The sequence below is a fragment of the Physcomitrium patens genome, chromosome 2, assembly GCF_059467195.1.
Source record: "Physcomitrium patens ecotype Gransden chromosome 2, ASM5946719v1, whole genome shotgun sequence".
NCBI lineage: Eukaryota > Viridiplantae > Streptophyta > Bryopsida > Funariales > Funariaceae > Physcomitrium > Physcomitrium patens.
The window spans coordinates 4,458,874-4,474,893 of NC_143411.1; the positions used below are offsets into that span (position 1 = coordinate 4,458,874).

The following is a 16,020-nucleotide window of genomic DNA, read 5'->3' on the forward strand; positions in this document are numbered from 1 at the left end:
CAACCTCGAACATGTCGGAACATGCGGAACTGTGCAGTACTCATGGTAATTGGTTGGATATGATGCAGAGGCAATAACAGACGGGAACAGATTGTCTCGCAAGCGACATGACGCTTATGCTGCCTTGGTCAAGATCATACATTCTTTTTCACTGCTGGCCTGATGTTGAGAGATCCTACTTGATACTGACAGAACCACGTGACATAGGAACATAGCGTCTTTGTTTGCGAGGTTTCATTTTAAGATGGTCCAAAGCTCCTGCTGGTTGGTACTAAGGTCTCCTATGGATGGGGCAATGATGGTTCTGGATGTGCGTCATGTGAAGTTTACAGTTGCGTGATCTTCAATCATCGATGCATAGACTGTGTTTGACTACCCAATCATTCGAAAGTCTGTCCTTTCGAGGCTGTTGAGCACAAACAGAAATCTTCGGACGAAAGTTTCTGCGCATCCAAATATCGCTTGCTTCTACATGTGACAAATTAGAACCTTTGTATGGATGGGTTGAGTCAAGCTTTCAAATGGAGCAGGGTTAAGAAAGTGCTGGTTTTGTAATTAGTAGGCAGGACTCAGGTGTAAGTCAAGTATTTGTGTCTTTCTAATCCTTCAACAACCTCTTGGCGATATGACACAAATGGTGTCTTGTTAAGTAGACTGAAGTACGGATTAAGTTATGTTAACGATGTTGCTGTCATCCACAGGCGCTGCTGCTGCGGGGCTACTTGTAATCCACTGGTTCTCGTGCTCGATTACTCCTCCCCAAACCTCTCGACCTTCAGCGGCTCCCCTGTCAATGGCCTTCAATGCCTGTGCTTCCCACCCTCGAAGATTATAACGACGATTGAATGATGATTTTAACAAACCTCAAAGTTGACGACAGCTCAGCGCCTGTTTCGTTTTTTTCTCTCTCTCTTTCTTTCTTTCTTTCTTTCTTTCTTTCTTATCCTTTTTTTTTTTTTTTTTTTTTTTTTTTTTAAATGGTGGCTCACTGGGTGTATATTGTGATCAGGATGCTTAATCGATTCTTACAAATGATTCACCCGCGATCTAGTGGGCGTTTCCATGACTAAGTTGCAAAGCACTCACAAGCCACATATCTGCTGATGGTCGGTGAAGTCATGGGAAGTTGAAGATGCATTCAGTTCTTCCATCTATGCGCTTCCATGAACTTACTCACACCTATTACATGACTCTTTACATAAAAATACTATTGAGTACTTCCGGTGTGCTCCGCATTCTCATAGTAAGTATGAAATGAAGAAACAATCCGATTTGCCAAGCGCCCTTCTGCTGTTCGGTGTGGACAGCGAATTGGTGATGACTTTGTACAACTCAAATTGGAAAGAAGGTAATATCCGTTCCAAGACTTCGGTTTTATCCGAACATGATTCCAAGCATTACTCCTTGTGATGGAATGCCTCTCACTGTAACAAGAAGCAGCAACAGAAACGCTCCACCTTGAACATGTCCGAAAAGCCCACGCCATCAAAACCTAATTTGGAGCCTCAAGCCCTACTTGTCCTTGCTCAATGGTGGGTCCTTTCCTTTCGTCAGTTGTTGATTTGTCTTTTTCTTCTTCTTTTCAAAGTGGTACTGAAGTGACGTGGTCGTTTGGTTTATTCTTTACTTTTAAGTTAGCTGATGACGCAGAACAATACTTTGCTTTCCTCTTTCACCTCCTTTCCTGGTTGGGGCATCCGTGGAAAAAATAGTTTGTTAAGAAGCATGTCCACCGCGTCCTCAGAGCTGTCCAATCAACGGGTGTGACACAAATCCGCCAACCTCACACCCATGTGTGGGAGTTGAACTTGTCATCCCCATCCAGGCGAGGACTATCATGTCCAGTGGTTTTTTCCCCCACTGCACACCTAAAATACCATACATCACACATGCTTCGTAATTTCCTGCCGACCATTTCCTCACCAGTGTCTGCTTGTCACTGTTGCATAAACGTGCCGCCCGATTCCAACCATCACACACGCACACATACTCACATGTAGGGGGAGAGAAAAACTTGTTCAGTACCCAACAACGGGTCATCCTGACCTCCCAAGCGCCAGCGACCTCACAATCGTCCAGCTGGTCCCAGACTTGGCCACCAAGCAAGCTCAGCGTTCGGCATTGACAAGGTCTCAGTTTGTGCCACTGTAGAACCCGTCGCATGCGTCCCTGCAGCCCAGGTCAGGGTCGTTAGAAAGCAAGTGCTGGGGGCGTCGGAGCGGCGGAGAATAGTTCTCCTGGGCATGCAAATGAGGCAAGCAATCAAGCTGAATGTCCACCCAGATTCCAGCCCATACCTCCGCCATCGCCATCCTGCCACACAGAGAGGGCCACAGAGCTAGAAGCCAGAAACCAGGAGGGGGGAGGGAGGGGAACCTTATCTCGATCATTTATTTGTAATGTATGTATGTATGTATGTTTCTAACTTTAGTTTACTGGAGTTTGGAAACTAGGGCTTGTTATGTTATTCTGCTTGATTTTTATGTACAGTTATTTTTCTCTGAAATCCTATACCCAGGTACTCAACTTACAACGTGTTGATTTTTTCCTCTCTATGTGTATATGTATGTGTTCGTGTATTTTTTGGAATACATATTCAACCTTATTATTGTTTAAAAAGTCTAGTGCATAGATTTTGAACTTCGTACTGTTGATTTGTTTTGTTTTGTTTTTGTTTTTTCTTGGAAGTTGATAACAGTTCATGTGTTTTGCCCTTGTATTGATATTTAAGTGGTGATGGAAAGAGATAGAGACATAGAATAACTATTTTGATAAATTTAACGAAAAAATATTGGTTGGGACAAGTGGAGTAGGTGCCACGTTTCAATGTACTGGAAGAGTTGGAATTGAATTGTTGTGCTCTGATGGACTTGAACACAATTCACCTCTCCTTGGAATACATATAATGTTTTTAAAAACATGAGCATCATTTTTTAAGTATTTTGTCCACAGTTCAATGTTTTTATTCCTTAATTTATTCTATTTAGGAAAAAAAATTGAATTTTGTTTGAAAGTCCAAACATGTTTTATCATAACGCATTCAATAATACCAATGACTTTGGCTTTTTTTAATATAATTTTCTTTTCTTTTCTTATTTTTAAATTTAGATTTAACTTGTAGATGCATTTGACTTGTGAGAAATTATATATATATATATATATATATATATAATAAATCCTATGATATGATCCCTCTTTAGAATGCAAAAGATCTTTTGAAGAAAAAGACTAGTAACTTATTTTTGCTTTAAAAAAGAAAAATGTAATCATGAAGAATTTATATTAACTCCAAATTGTGCAATTCATGTACACAAAACTAATTGATTGTGTATACAACTAATCAATTTCAAACAAAAAAGATATCACATCTCATTAATAATGTTGGTTTTTATTATATTCCATGTAAGTTGTTTAATTATATATCCCCTAAATACCTAGTCATTAGATGTGTATTATTTGAAATGTATTATTTTAGTTTTTCCAATGTTGTTAATGTTTTACATGGCAAGTATGAGAATTGGTATGTGACACATTCAAGATTAGGGTGTAATCCCATTATGGACTTAGGTTTGTGTTACGAGAGGGTTTAGGATCTCACAATGATTTTGTGAAAGTATATGGTTTGTGGCATATGCAAATGGGAGTTGTGGGTGTGTGGATTAGTGGCGGCAGAGATGGTGCAACGTGTTTGGATAGATGTTGTGGTGGATTGTTTGCATGGATCTTATGAAGATAGTTTGTGGCAATTGATGAGCAATGTATGAAATTAAGAAGCTCCAATAACAAGATGTTTTGGATGGACAAGACAATGGTGTTCAAGTTGTGTTGAATATGAAGTTACTTCGGAAGAAACTTGTGATACAATTCAAAAGATTACATTACCATCTAATTAAAGAGATAGAGTACAAAGAAATAAGAAACTATGAGTATGACATAAAATGTTGTAGCCAGAGACTACAAAAGATATCATGTGCTAGAGATAGTCAGGATCATATCCATGTCTAATTACTTCCACAAAGTTCAAATCCATAAGTAGAAAGGAGTACTTCCAACTACCAAAATGAACCTTCTTTATTATTCATATCCTCTAACTAATGCTCAAACTAAATCATTCAGCATAGAGTTCTTATCATTTCTTATAAAGAACTAAAATTTCTATTACAATAGAACTATAGTGCCTCATTTGCTACAAATCAAGTCAATCTCATTCACTCAACCAATTAAACTAGTTCCATAGTCCAAGAAACAAAGAAATTGTGACATGTAAGAACAAAATCCTATTAGTAAACTCATGCCATGTGCCAAATGTGTTCAAAATCAATTTTGGTTATATTAATGAAGTTCTTTGTAGTAGTGGTTATATATTGAATTAATTGGTATACAAATAAAAACATATTGAGTGAATATTATGATTTTTTTTGGAATTAGTGGACAAATTAAATTACTTACCGTTATAATTATAATAATACTATTATTGCTAAAAATATTGAGTTGTGAAATGATCACAAGTATTTTAAGATTGCTTAATGTTGCAAAAATCAAGAAAATTAATGGTGTTTTTGTAAATTGTAGATATTGCAAATGTATCATATATCATTTAGCATTAAAATCTATAACAAAAGAAAAAAAATCATTAAAAATAATAATTATATCAATCCAATTATCTAATTCTTTGCACCCATTTATAGCAAGTTGTTAAATTATGGTTAGATAATGGATATCAAAGGATTATCAGTTACAATTGTATTAATGATAATTTGAATAAGTAAAGATATAAATCTTTTTATATTTACTAGCTAATATATTTAATAATATAAAATACTGTTTTATTATATTTTAAATTTAAAAAACTATTCAGTTGTATTTGTATTTTTTGATGTTATATATATATATATATATATATATATATATATATTTCTAGGGCTGATACTTTTATTTTTTATTATCTATTTTATTATACATTAAAATGAAAAAATTTAGCTTTTTAAAAATACTTTGAATTTCTTTCAATTTTAAATGCTTCAAATTCTACTTGTGACTTGCATTCATCATTTTGAAACAAGTAATAATCAGTTCACAATAATTATGTTACTTAATTTAATTATGATTTATACATTGTACTATAAAATAGAAAGAAAGAAAAAAAATCAAAATTATTTAAATGTAAATTAATAATTTTATAGAATTTTTTACTAAAATAATTTTAAAATGGCTAAAATAAATACTTGGATAAATTTATAAATTTAATTCAATACTTATTGGGTAATGATTTAGTTTTCTTTCATTTGTTTAGAATATATGAAAATATATTTGCCAATAATTCATCATGTTTACATCAATAAATCATAAATAATTGAGTATATATATATATATATATATATATATATAATTTTAAAAATTCAAATATAAGACCTTTTTAATTTTGATAAATTAAAAATAAAATATATTAGTATCTTTGCCATGAATTACAAATGATTCTATTGTTATGTATATATTCTCTTTCTTTTCTTTTCTTTTTATAGTTTTTATAGTTTAGTTTAGTTTAGTTTTTTTTTTTTAATCAACAATTCTTTATGAGTGGTCAAATTTTGATTTAGCAACTATAAATTATACTTTTACAGCTTTTTTGTAGCCAAGGGCACAGATTTCCAGTATATATATATATATATATATATAATGAAAATATATGTTTTTATTATTACTACTATTTGACTAGTTGATACAAGTGGTTATATAACCATTTGAGAAGCTATTAATACTTGGCATATTTATTCTTAATAATATCATATTATATTATTTAATAAAAATATAAATATTATTTTCTTGATTTTATGAAAAAATATTTGGTTTTCAAATGTTCACATTTTGATGCACTATGAGCTAATAATTATAAAGTAAATATTCTTATTTTATGTATTGTGCTCATAATTTGATCAAAAATTTGCATTCATTCCTAATTCTATTAAATGATCAAATACTTAATGAATTACTTGATACAAAAATAGTACTAAATATCATGTGAGAAAAAAGAGATTATTGTGTGTTTATCAATACTTCTACACCATGCTAAGTATACAAGTGTTTATCAAAACACATGCAATATCAATTATAAAGAAAGAAAATAATACAAATACACAACTTGGATTTACATATGTGTGTATGTATGTGTGTGTATATATATATATATATATATATATATATAATGGAATGTTAAATAGACCCAAGTTTTTATTAAATCAACCTATCCATGATGAATGTGGTTGGTTTTTATTGGTTTTTTTATCTAGTGGTGAAATTAATCTAGAGGTCATTTGTTTTCATGATAGTTAGGACAGATGGATCATTTTGGTAAAAGCGTGGGTCTATTTAACATTCTCCTATATTTATGCCTACCCAATTTATTCCATAACATTTATGCACAACCTATTTAATCCAATGATAAGAAAATTCAGAATAGAATCGAGAAAGTAAAAGTGACAAAACATTAAGCACGTGGTAAGAACTCAAAAAGTAAAAGTGGACCAAAAACATTAATCGCATATCGAGGGGACATGACAGCTGACACGTGGCGGTGCGGTTTCGCGGGGTGCCTAACTGGGCAGGTGTCGTCCCGACCGCGCGGTTCGCACCGTTTGGATCGCCGATCTTGTGGTAGTTAAGCGCGGTTGGCAATAAAAGGGATGCCCGTGTGGAAGGGCCTCTACAAGAGGAGTGTTTGTGCAGCGAAAGGATCCTCCTCCTCCTTCAGCCTCTCGCAGGTTGGAATTCAGCTGTCCAGGCCCTCGTCCTTCACTTCTCCTCCTCCGCACCCTCTCGCCACCATCACCGGGTATGCATGCTCTTGTTCTACTACTCTTGGGTCTCTTTTCATCCTTCTTTCCAACACACCCCAATTCACAGTGTTCTGTTATTTTGATCTAGCACCCGGTCAACCACTGGTAGAAGGCTTTTTGGTGATTCGTGGTGTGAAGGGGGTGCTTGATGGCTAATTTCCGTTTCGGATCCTTCGTTTAGTTTGCAAGGATTAGCATCAGAAATGTTTTGGTACTGAGTTCTAGGGTTTTGATCTAATTGCTTATTGTGTTTTGACTCGTAGTAAGTGACTTGGTGTTTCGAGCTTTTCCTTAATTTTAAGAATCTGTGTTCTAAGAGTGACAACCGCTACGAGAAGCGTGTGATTTATACCTTAAACTCGAAGAGTTTTTGCAGGTAATCGAAGATGGGTAAGGAGAAGGTTCACATCAACATTGTGGTCATCGGCCATGTCGACTCCGGCAAGTCTACGACCACAGGCCACCTGATCTACAAGCTGGGAGGGATCGACAAGCGTGTGATCGAGCGCTTTGAGAAGGAGGCGGCTGAGATGAACAAGCGTTCGTTCAAGTACGCGTGGGTGCTGGACAAGCTGAAGGCTGAGCGCGAGCGTGGTATCACGATCGATATTGCGCTGTGGAAGTTCGAGACCGTGAAGTACTACTGCACTGTGATCGACGCTCCCGGACATCGCGATTTCATCAAGAACATGATTACGGGAACGTCGCAGGCGGACTGCGCAGTGCTGATCATCGACTCCACCACCGGAGGATTCGAGGCTGGTATCTCCAAGGATGGGCAGACCCGTGAGCACGCACTGTTGGCTTTCACCTTGGGAGTGAAGCAGATGATCTGCTGCTGTAACAAGGTGGGGGGAGTTTGAGATTGTGTGGAGGCACGTGATATGTTGATGTTTCTTTTTTATGCAGCGTAAGGGTGTTAGAAATCGATTGAGGGATTGAACATGTGTTTGGGTGACGAGCGATGTGGGGTGGAGTGGTTCGGTGGAATGACAGCCTTGGTGGTGGCAGATGGACGCGACGACGCCGAAGTATAGCAAGGCTCGATTCGATGAGATCAGCAAGGAGGTGTCGACGTACCTCAAGAAGGTGGGGTACAACCCGGACAAGATTCCGTTCGTGCCCATTTCAGGGTTCGAGGGTGACAACATGATCGAGCGATCGACGAACTTGGAATGGTACAAGGGTCCGACGCTTCTGGAGGCCCTGGACAACGTGTCAGAGCCGAAGAGGCCATCTGACAAGCCCCTGCGGTTGCCCCTCCAGGATGTCTACAAGATCGGAGGTATTGGAACTGTGCCAGTGGGACGTGTGGAGACTGGAATCATCAAGCCGGGTATGTTAGTTACCTTCGCACCCACTGGACTGACGACTGAGGTGAAGTCGGTGGAGATGCACCACGAGTCGTTGTTGGAGGCGCACCCCGGAGACAACGTCGGGTTCAATGTGAAGAACGTGGCTGTGAAGGACCTGAAGAGAGGATACGTGGCTTCGGACTCGAAGAACGATCCTGCAAAGGAGGCCGCCAACTTCACTGCCCAGGTTATCATCATGAACCACCCGGGACAGATCGGAAACGGTTACGCGCCGGTGCTGGACTGTCACACTTCTCACATTGCCGTGAAGTTTGCCGAGATCTTGACGAAGGTGGACAGGCGATCGGGTAAGGAGCTGGAGAAGGAGCCCAAGTTTTTGAAGAACGGAGACGCAGGATTCGTGAAGATGGTACCGACAAAGGCAATGACTGTGGAGACTTTTGCACAGTACCCACCATTGGGACGCTTCGCGGTTAGGGACATGAGGCAGACGGTGGCTGTGGGTGTTATCAAGGCGGTAGAGAAGAAAGAACCGTCTGGAGCGAAGGTTACTAAGGCCGCTGCCAAGAAGAAGTGAATATTGCTGGAGACGAGCGGGGTGAAGCAGTTAGGGGCTGACCGGGTCAGGGTTGGGTTTGGTGTTGCGGCATTGTTTTGGAGGGTGCGGTTATTGTTTTGCCTGTGTGCTTGTTCAATATACTTGCTGCAGGCGAGGGAGAAGCAGAGGCAGACTTGGGTACTGGACAGAAGATGGCAGGGCTCGTCGGATCCGCGACAGTGAATGTTATATTTATACGTGAATAAAGTACTTTATGTGGCCTCGACATTGGGGTGGACATAAAGCTAGTGATGGTGTCTTTGGAAAGGACGTTGTGCTGGTGGTATGGTTAGTGTTATATGTATGTGAGGGTGCAACGAAGCCATTACGTCAAGGAGAAATTTTGAATTCTCGTCTGAGCTGTTTAAGTGCACTTCACATGGATTTGGGAAGGGCAACAAGTTATTCGGATTACATAATGTGAACTGGAATTTCTAGTTTTGCACTTTATAACAAGTGTTACAAAGCATGTTGAATTGATGTGTATTAGAATATCCATTCTTTGGATTATTTTATAATTCTTGCTGCAATGCCTTAACAATGTGTCAATATAGGTGATGAGTTGATACCATTTGTTACCGGAACGTGGCGTCGCTTTGAACATTCAGAAGAATTTTGGTTGCTGGTAATGTGGCTCAGAACCTGCGAGATAATATTTGGATTTACTTTCCGGTTGAATGCGTGCAAACATGTTGCATAAGTAATGTTTGTAGTTATCATCTTATGTACGGACCCATCGTTTTGTGATAAGTAGCATATTATATACAATCTGTCTTGTCATTTTATCTGAAGATGCAACAATCCTTGTCAATCTAAAAGCACTCAGCTTATATTAATATCAATTTTCAGTTTACAGACATTGCATAGAATGAAAATTTCATTTCAAGAGGAGCTCAATTTCCTCACATTCTGTTTACTGTTTGAGATATGGAGGATTCAATGCAATGGGAAAAGCCCAGCAATGCATTATTCATCAATAGTGGCTTAATTTGTAAGCAGTCTGCTGACACAGATATCAACAGTGGAGAAATTAGATGTGAACGCAGCTACGTTTTATATTTTTTTGTCTTATGTACAGATAAGAATTGAATCTGCTACTTCGCCCTCATGACACATCATTGGCATAAGAGATGTACTATCATTCTAAAACCTTTCTCTAGTTATTACATTCCACATCTGGTTAAATCCCTGCAACTCCTCACTGACAATCGTTACCTAGAATAGAAAGGACACAATTCTGTTGTGTCTCTATCAGTCACAGGGATCAGGGTAGTAATTATAGGAGGTTGCGACTGATCCCTGGCACATTTTAGTAGCCCAAAATACTCTTTGGGAGTTTCACTAAAGCTTCAACATCTGCAGGTTCACCTGAAAACTTCCGAGCAAATAAAAAGCAGGGTGAACTAGGTCGTCCGTTGTATATACACGTTTGCATGGTGTGATTTAAGTCGTCAGACGAGTCCATATATTGCCCATCCCTGTTTTCTGTCCTGTTCTGAATCTTCCGGAACAGCTCGAGGTTTATATGCGAGACATTGTGCTTCAAAGGGGAGTCCCCGTGTTTGGGATTGGACCAGTCTGCGTAAGTGACTGACCGATTGGCGATTCCCTGCACGCGCTCCAAGTGCACAAATTAATCATGCTCCTCATCTGCCTTGATGTTAAAATTATGAATCAAGACATGTAAATTCCAAATTTCTTATTGAACGAATTACTACACATTGGTCTACTCCTATGAAATTTTTTGTAGAAAAAATTGATTGTACACACTAACCCAGAAAGATTTGCACCAGCGTAGGTCAAATTCCTTCTGGTGACTTGAGCCTGATATAAACCTCCAGGCCATGTTGAGTTTGCTAATTTTGATTGTTTACACAATGCACACCCAATTATAAATTGACAGTTATTCATGTAGAAAGTGATCAGAAAGAGCCAAGAGATAGATCGAGGGCTCCCCACTAAGACATTGTGGCAATCAAGCAGTCGCCTTGAAAGCAAATTCTAATTCCACGCGGTATAACCTTTGCGAAGTACCAAACTCGTCACCACATGCTTCCCAAAGCAATGTTGCCGCTACGTACGGTAAATTCCTTCAGTTTAGCATACGAATCTAGCAATCTCTAAGGCGAAAGAGATATCAACTGAAAGCAACGTCATCGCCGACATATAAACCTCATGACATTCGCAACTGCTGACTCATCCAGCACTGAAGTTATGTGCTGGATTGTACTTATGATATTTAGGGCTATATCTGGAAGTGCAAGCTACTACTAGGACAATTTTGTCACATGAAGTTCTGATGCTCAAGTGCAGAACCATGTTAGGACGAATCATGTAATTCGAGCACCATATCTACAAGAACACACCATTCTCCTGAAAGTAATTCCAACGTGAATGCGGCTTCTATTTACTACGATCTGTGGCTATATCCAGACTTAACCCAATCCCCACTTACTACACTCTGACAAATTCAAGTACTTCTCTCATCACATCGCGTGGACTCTGTTCCCCTTCTTATTGCAGACTCGGACTTTCATTCATATTGATCCTTTATCATTAACTGAAATGAATTAGACATGAAGTGGTTGGAAGCAATTCAGAGACTGTAAAAAATACATCAAATCACAGCATGAGGCATTCAGATTTGTAATTCCCTCACCTTGGGATCCAAGATATGGAGCAGAGTCTGTACATACTCCTCATCAAGGACGCAGTCGTCACGGCAATCGGCTTTGAATTTGCGGTAAAATGTGACATCACCGACCACCATTCCGGCATGGCGGCGGTGCATGGACACCCATAGCTCACCCTTGTGAAGCTGCTCCAATTTGAACAGGGGCTCCGTGTGCCACCGCTTGAACCTACAACAATTCAATCAAGGCAAAAACTCAGTTACGTGGAGAGATCAGTAAAATCAAACTCCAATGCATTCTAAATGAGATTCTTTCAAGCTGAGGCTTATGGAATGATCGGATCAAAGAGATCAACCTCTTCAGTGGAGAATAGGATTCGACGAAGCTCGTGGTGGAGTTCATGAAATAGTCGTAAACGTAAGGAAAGCTCCGAACTGGCATGCACGCCTCAGAGACTAGCATGAACCACATATTAGCTCTGCCTGTGTCCAACAAGGCAAATGCCAGCAATCTGCGGACAACGTCTACAAGAGTAATATCGAAGCGCTTTACTTCCTTGGTTGAAATGGATCTGTTGTGGAAGACGGACGAGTTCGGAAACTGGTTAACCCACCAGCTCGCGTGAGTATATATAGAGTAGGAATCATTATCCGCTCCCGCAAAGAATCGCTCCCACAGAGGCTCAAGTGGGATCTCCTTCCGAAGGATGAATAGGAATGCAATTTTGGGTTTTCCATCTGGTAGAGGATTGGTCGCAGCGTCTTGAGCAGCATGGAGAAGCTCCGAATCCTCAACCGATACTTTGAAATACTTGTCGACATCTAAATCATGAGTGCTGCTTCCTGGTTTCACGTAATCTTTGCAGGGGAGGTAAGAATTGGGAAACGTCGATTCTGGTAACCTAGAAGTGGGGTCAGTCGACACAACCCTGGGGTGAGTACAATTTTGACAATCCGCTGAGGCTTGTGGGGAGAGCCGACCGATAGTGAATTCGGCGGGAATGGGACTCGGCTGCGAGTCGATCAAGAACTTGAAAAACATGAAGGAGCCTAGTATTAGGACCACAATGCCCCCCCGGGTGAGCCACACATCTTGCTGGGACTTCAGAAACCCCAGACGGCCGGAGTTTGATGGACTAAGCACGTTTGTCATCGTCGACGAATACACTCCTCGTCTCGGGAGGATCTGGACGGGCAAAATTTCTCTAGACACTACGCATCTTACACTTCATATGAAGCTAGAAAAAGTTCCTGCATCGACAAAAACATATAAAGAAGTAGGCAGCCTCACAATTTATTCTCCTCCCAGAACGGACTCAACTGAGTGAAATTCCATGAAGACTCACGATACAACCCATTCATTGTCCGAGCTTCGAAGAAGTAGAAAGGTCCTGGCCCTCGTTTTTTTACGCAGGCGAAGGGCAAAATTCAGAGAAAGATAGGAGGGCAACAAGAATTAGAGGAACGAAGAGGAAAACATCGCTCGAAAGTAGTACTTCCAGTAGTCATATGATTTCAGATCGCATCAGAAAGTGATCACAAACTGGGTTGATAGCTTGGCCAGTTGTAATGCTGACAATCAAACAGATTTGAATTGAAGAGTGTCAGTCACTCCGACTACATGGACTGCGTTTGCCGCACCCTACCGCTTGTCAACGCAAGCAGTCCTCTACAGCTCATTTTTGCAAAGCTCATCCTGGAAACAATCCAACCACTTGATATAACCTACGCTTAAGAGACAGGGATCCAGATACCGCGTTACATCGAAAAAGGGTAGGAATATAAATCTCATTTACAACAGTGACTAGCACTGATTGCAGACCAAGGCGACTTCGACCACAAGCCTTTGTCCAGTGCACCAACAAAGTGTCCCGTGACATGTACAGACTGGACGGGTTCTCACAGGATGATACGGAAAACAGCTTCCTCAGCCTCCCTCAGATGAGCCACCTTCAGAAGTGAAGTGATTTGCGTAATCTAGGAAATGCTCCATGCTTGAGAGAAAGTTCTCATTATGATCCCAGAAAGAATTTCTTTTGAAAAATTCGTGTGACAAATGGCGTACTACTCAGTTGACCGTCAAAAGCCACGCAGATGACTGCCAAATCATTACCACACGAATTGAAAACTCTCAAACGAGCGGTGTTGCAGGCAGTTGCAGAACACCACGGGCTGTGGGCACCCACCAGCTCGATGATCACACTGCATCGACCAGACACTAGCTCTACGGACAAAAGAAAACCCAGACCTCCTGGTGCACCTCGAACGACACAAGCCAAAGTCAGGATTCTCCCTCAATAATTCTTCCTTCCATTAGCTTTAGAAGGCCACGACCAAGACAGGCAGACACGAGAAGGGCTATCGTGGCGGTAATAAAACCAAAAGTGTCTGGTGCCGAAGGAAAAAAACAAAACTCTTTGAGAGTGATGACGTGAGCTGATGCATCTAAACATTTGCACTCTACATCTGCGGTCCAAAAAGCAGCAGTCATTCTTTCCCCGTGTGCATGGGACGCTGACCTAAATATATAAAAAATAAAAAACCACGGCTTGCAGGTTATCGGTCCTTTACGCATTGTTTGGCTCATGTCCCACCCGCTTTGTTCTCTCGTCCCCAGCTGCGACGTCATCAACCTAGTAGTGGACAGACCCTGTGGTGACCCAGTCCCAGCGATGACCAGCTCATGGTGAGCGGCCAAGTCAAGGTGAGTGTGCCTATGTGTGCCTTAAAAATACGGTGATTAGAACTGACTTGACTCCTGCCCTCGGCCTCAAACTGCGAGGCACTTGTCACTAGGCATCCTCAAACTCACCACCATTGTCCTGTTCTTGTCCTACACACCCACACACTCACTCACTCACACACCCACACACTCACTCACACACCCACACACACACTCACCCCCACAAACACACACATACACATATACACTGGGTGTTGTGGATGGTCAGCTGTAGACTCACGGATCCAACTTCATAGCGATCTAGGCGCAGCATTACCTAAGGTGGGTACTCTTCTGCTTCTTCGACGCAAGATGAGGATGCAGATCTGAGCACTGAGGCGGCGATTGAAACGAGACGTTGTGGAGAAACGCACAACGGCGAAGCTTGTGCTTGCAAAGGCAACAGGGCTGTGGCGGTGGCACCAGGAGCTGCGTGTTTGTGGTCTGCAGACGAATGTGATGCTTTCTTACATGGGTGGTTTTGTATAGACCTTGTGGTTGAGTGCGTAAAATATACTAAACAAATCAACAACATGCAATGTCTCTATGACTGTGTGTGGAAATGTATGTGCATATATATATATATATATATATACACACATGGTGAGTAGAATTTTTTACCAGTGTTTACTTTTAATACTTCTAACAAAAGAGTTGGAAGATTTATTTTTATTTTTTTGGAGCAGTTTAGTGCTGCAATGATCTTGATGAATATAACCTGATGCACTGTAAAGTGCAACTGCAGTTTATGCCACTCAAATAAGCAAAAAATAGAAACAGAAATAAATAAACAAACAAACAAAAAGGTATTACGTTTTGTGTAAACTAATTGAATGTTTAAGAACAATATTAGTTTAAAGCACAGCACTCCATAAATAAATATCACATAAAATTAATACAGTAAGGAATAATATAATTATCTGAAAAATGTATATTTCTTGATACCCAACAAAAGAATAGTGTAGATCAAATTGTTTTTAGTTTATTAAACTTTTTAGAACACATTTTATGCTAAATAAGAACATTTTTATCTTTGTATGTATGTATGCATGCAATATATTTTACATGAGAAATGTCAATACTAACGATTAATCAATAAACTTTTAAAAATTATTGTTTAATTAAAGTAGGATACTTTTGTCATTTTCAATGCCCATTGTTGTTTCATAAAGCAAATTGTGGTTGGACAATCTTCATCCCTTACAGTGTGATTTTGTAAATAATATAAGATGCATCTCAAATGCACCACTAAGATTAGCTAATAAATAAAACTAAAATATTCTTTTGATTTTGCATTACTTTGCTTTGGTTGAATCAAACAATTCTCAATTCCAATTCTTGGACTTGTTTGCTTGACATTATATGGATGTTTATCGCTCAATTACAAAACCCAATATTTTATTTATTTTACGTGAATGGTTCAAAATGATTCCACACGGGCTACTGATTAGCTCTCAAAGAAGCAAAGACTCCTTTTGCAGGACCTGTTGCATTGTTTACTCTAATAAAGGTGGTTAATGAACAATATTTTCTACCAAATTTGTGAAAAATAATAATTGAAAGAGGTTATTTTAATATGTATAAATTATTGGCTTCACCAACCTTCTAAATATTTGTTTAAATCCACAAAAAAATGAAATCGTTGTAGGCATCTATAATGATTTGCATATAGAAATTTGATGCGATTGTAGAATGAGATGAGATTCTCTCAAGAGTGAAACCGTATGGAAATTGTGATAGTTTCAGGTTTAAATATTTTTATGATATTGTAAGAACACAGGGCGTCGAAATTGCTTGAAACCAGTCATGTTCAAACTTAGTAGAGGACAATGGTATTAACTCCTTTGATTCTCCAATTTAAAGCATTTGTTTCTGTTAAAATTTGAATGCTTCAAAGATAGATTTTCATACACTTTAGG

General features: G+C 39.4%; 2 protein-coding genes across 3 annotated transcripts; one reads left to right on the forward strand and one right to left on the reverse strand.

Moving 5' to 3' along the window:
• The first annotated feature begins 6,716 nt into the window (after positions 1 to 6,716).
• On the forward strand, positions 6,717 to 9,265 carry LOC112279084 (elongation factor 1-alpha). 2 transcript variants are annotated; one of them, XM_024513193.3, is made up of 3 exons: positions 6,717 to 6,829; positions 7,199 to 7,681; positions 7,845 to 9,265. In XM_024513193.3, exons 2-3 carry the CDS (start codon positions 7,220 to 7,222, stop codon positions 8,724 to 8,726), a joined length of 1,344 nt encoding a protein of 447 aa, XP_024368961.1. In that variant the 5' UTR covers positions 6,717 to 6,829; positions 7,199 to 7,219; the 3' UTR covers positions 8,727 to 9,265. The 2 variants fall into 2 exon arrangements, with proteins under 2 accessions (XP_024368961.1, XP_024368960.1); XM_024513192.3 differs by having other exon boundaries at positions 7,210 to 7,681.
• A 512-nt stretch (positions 9,266 to 9,777) lies between these two features.
• On the reverse strand, positions 9,778 to 13,363 carry LOC112279085 (glycosyltransferase BC10). The gene is made up of 3 exons (XM_024513194.3): positions 11,736 to 13,363; positions 11,407 to 11,608; positions 9,778 to 10,356 (listed from the first exon to the last, which is right to left on the reverse strand). The coding sequence occupies exons 1-3, from the start codon at positions 12,530 to 12,532 to the stop codon at positions 10,057 to 10,059; spliced, it is 1,299 nt and encodes a 432-aa protein (XP_024368962.1). The 5' UTR covers positions 12,533 to 13,363; the 3' UTR covers positions 9,778 to 10,056.
• Between the last annotated feature and the right edge of the window lie 2,657 nt (positions 13,364 to 16,020).

Excerpts from the sequence above, each read along its gene's own strand:
- LOC112279084 (XM_024513193.3), top strand. The coding sequence starts at position 7,220 with ATGGGTAAGGAGAAGGTTCACATCAACATTGTGGTCATCGGCCATGTC. Across the intron at positions 7,682-7,844 it reads TGATCTGCTGCTGTAACAAG|ATGGACGCGACGACGCCGAA; the intron begins GTGGGGGGAGTT and ends TGGTGGTGGCAG.
- LOC112279085 (XM_024513194.3), bottom strand. The coding sequence starts at position 12,532 with ATGACAAACGTGCTTAGTCCATCAAACTCCGGCCGTCTGGGGTTTCTG. Across the intron at positions 11,609-11,735 it reads TCCTATTCTCCACTGAAGAG|GTTCAAGCGGTGGCACACGG; the intron begins GTTGATCTCTTT and ends GAATTGTTGTAG. Across the intron at positions 10,357-11,406 it reads TCCATATCTTGGATCCCAAG|GGAATCGCCAATCGGTCAGT; the intron begins GTGAGGGAATTA and ends GAGCGCGTGCAG.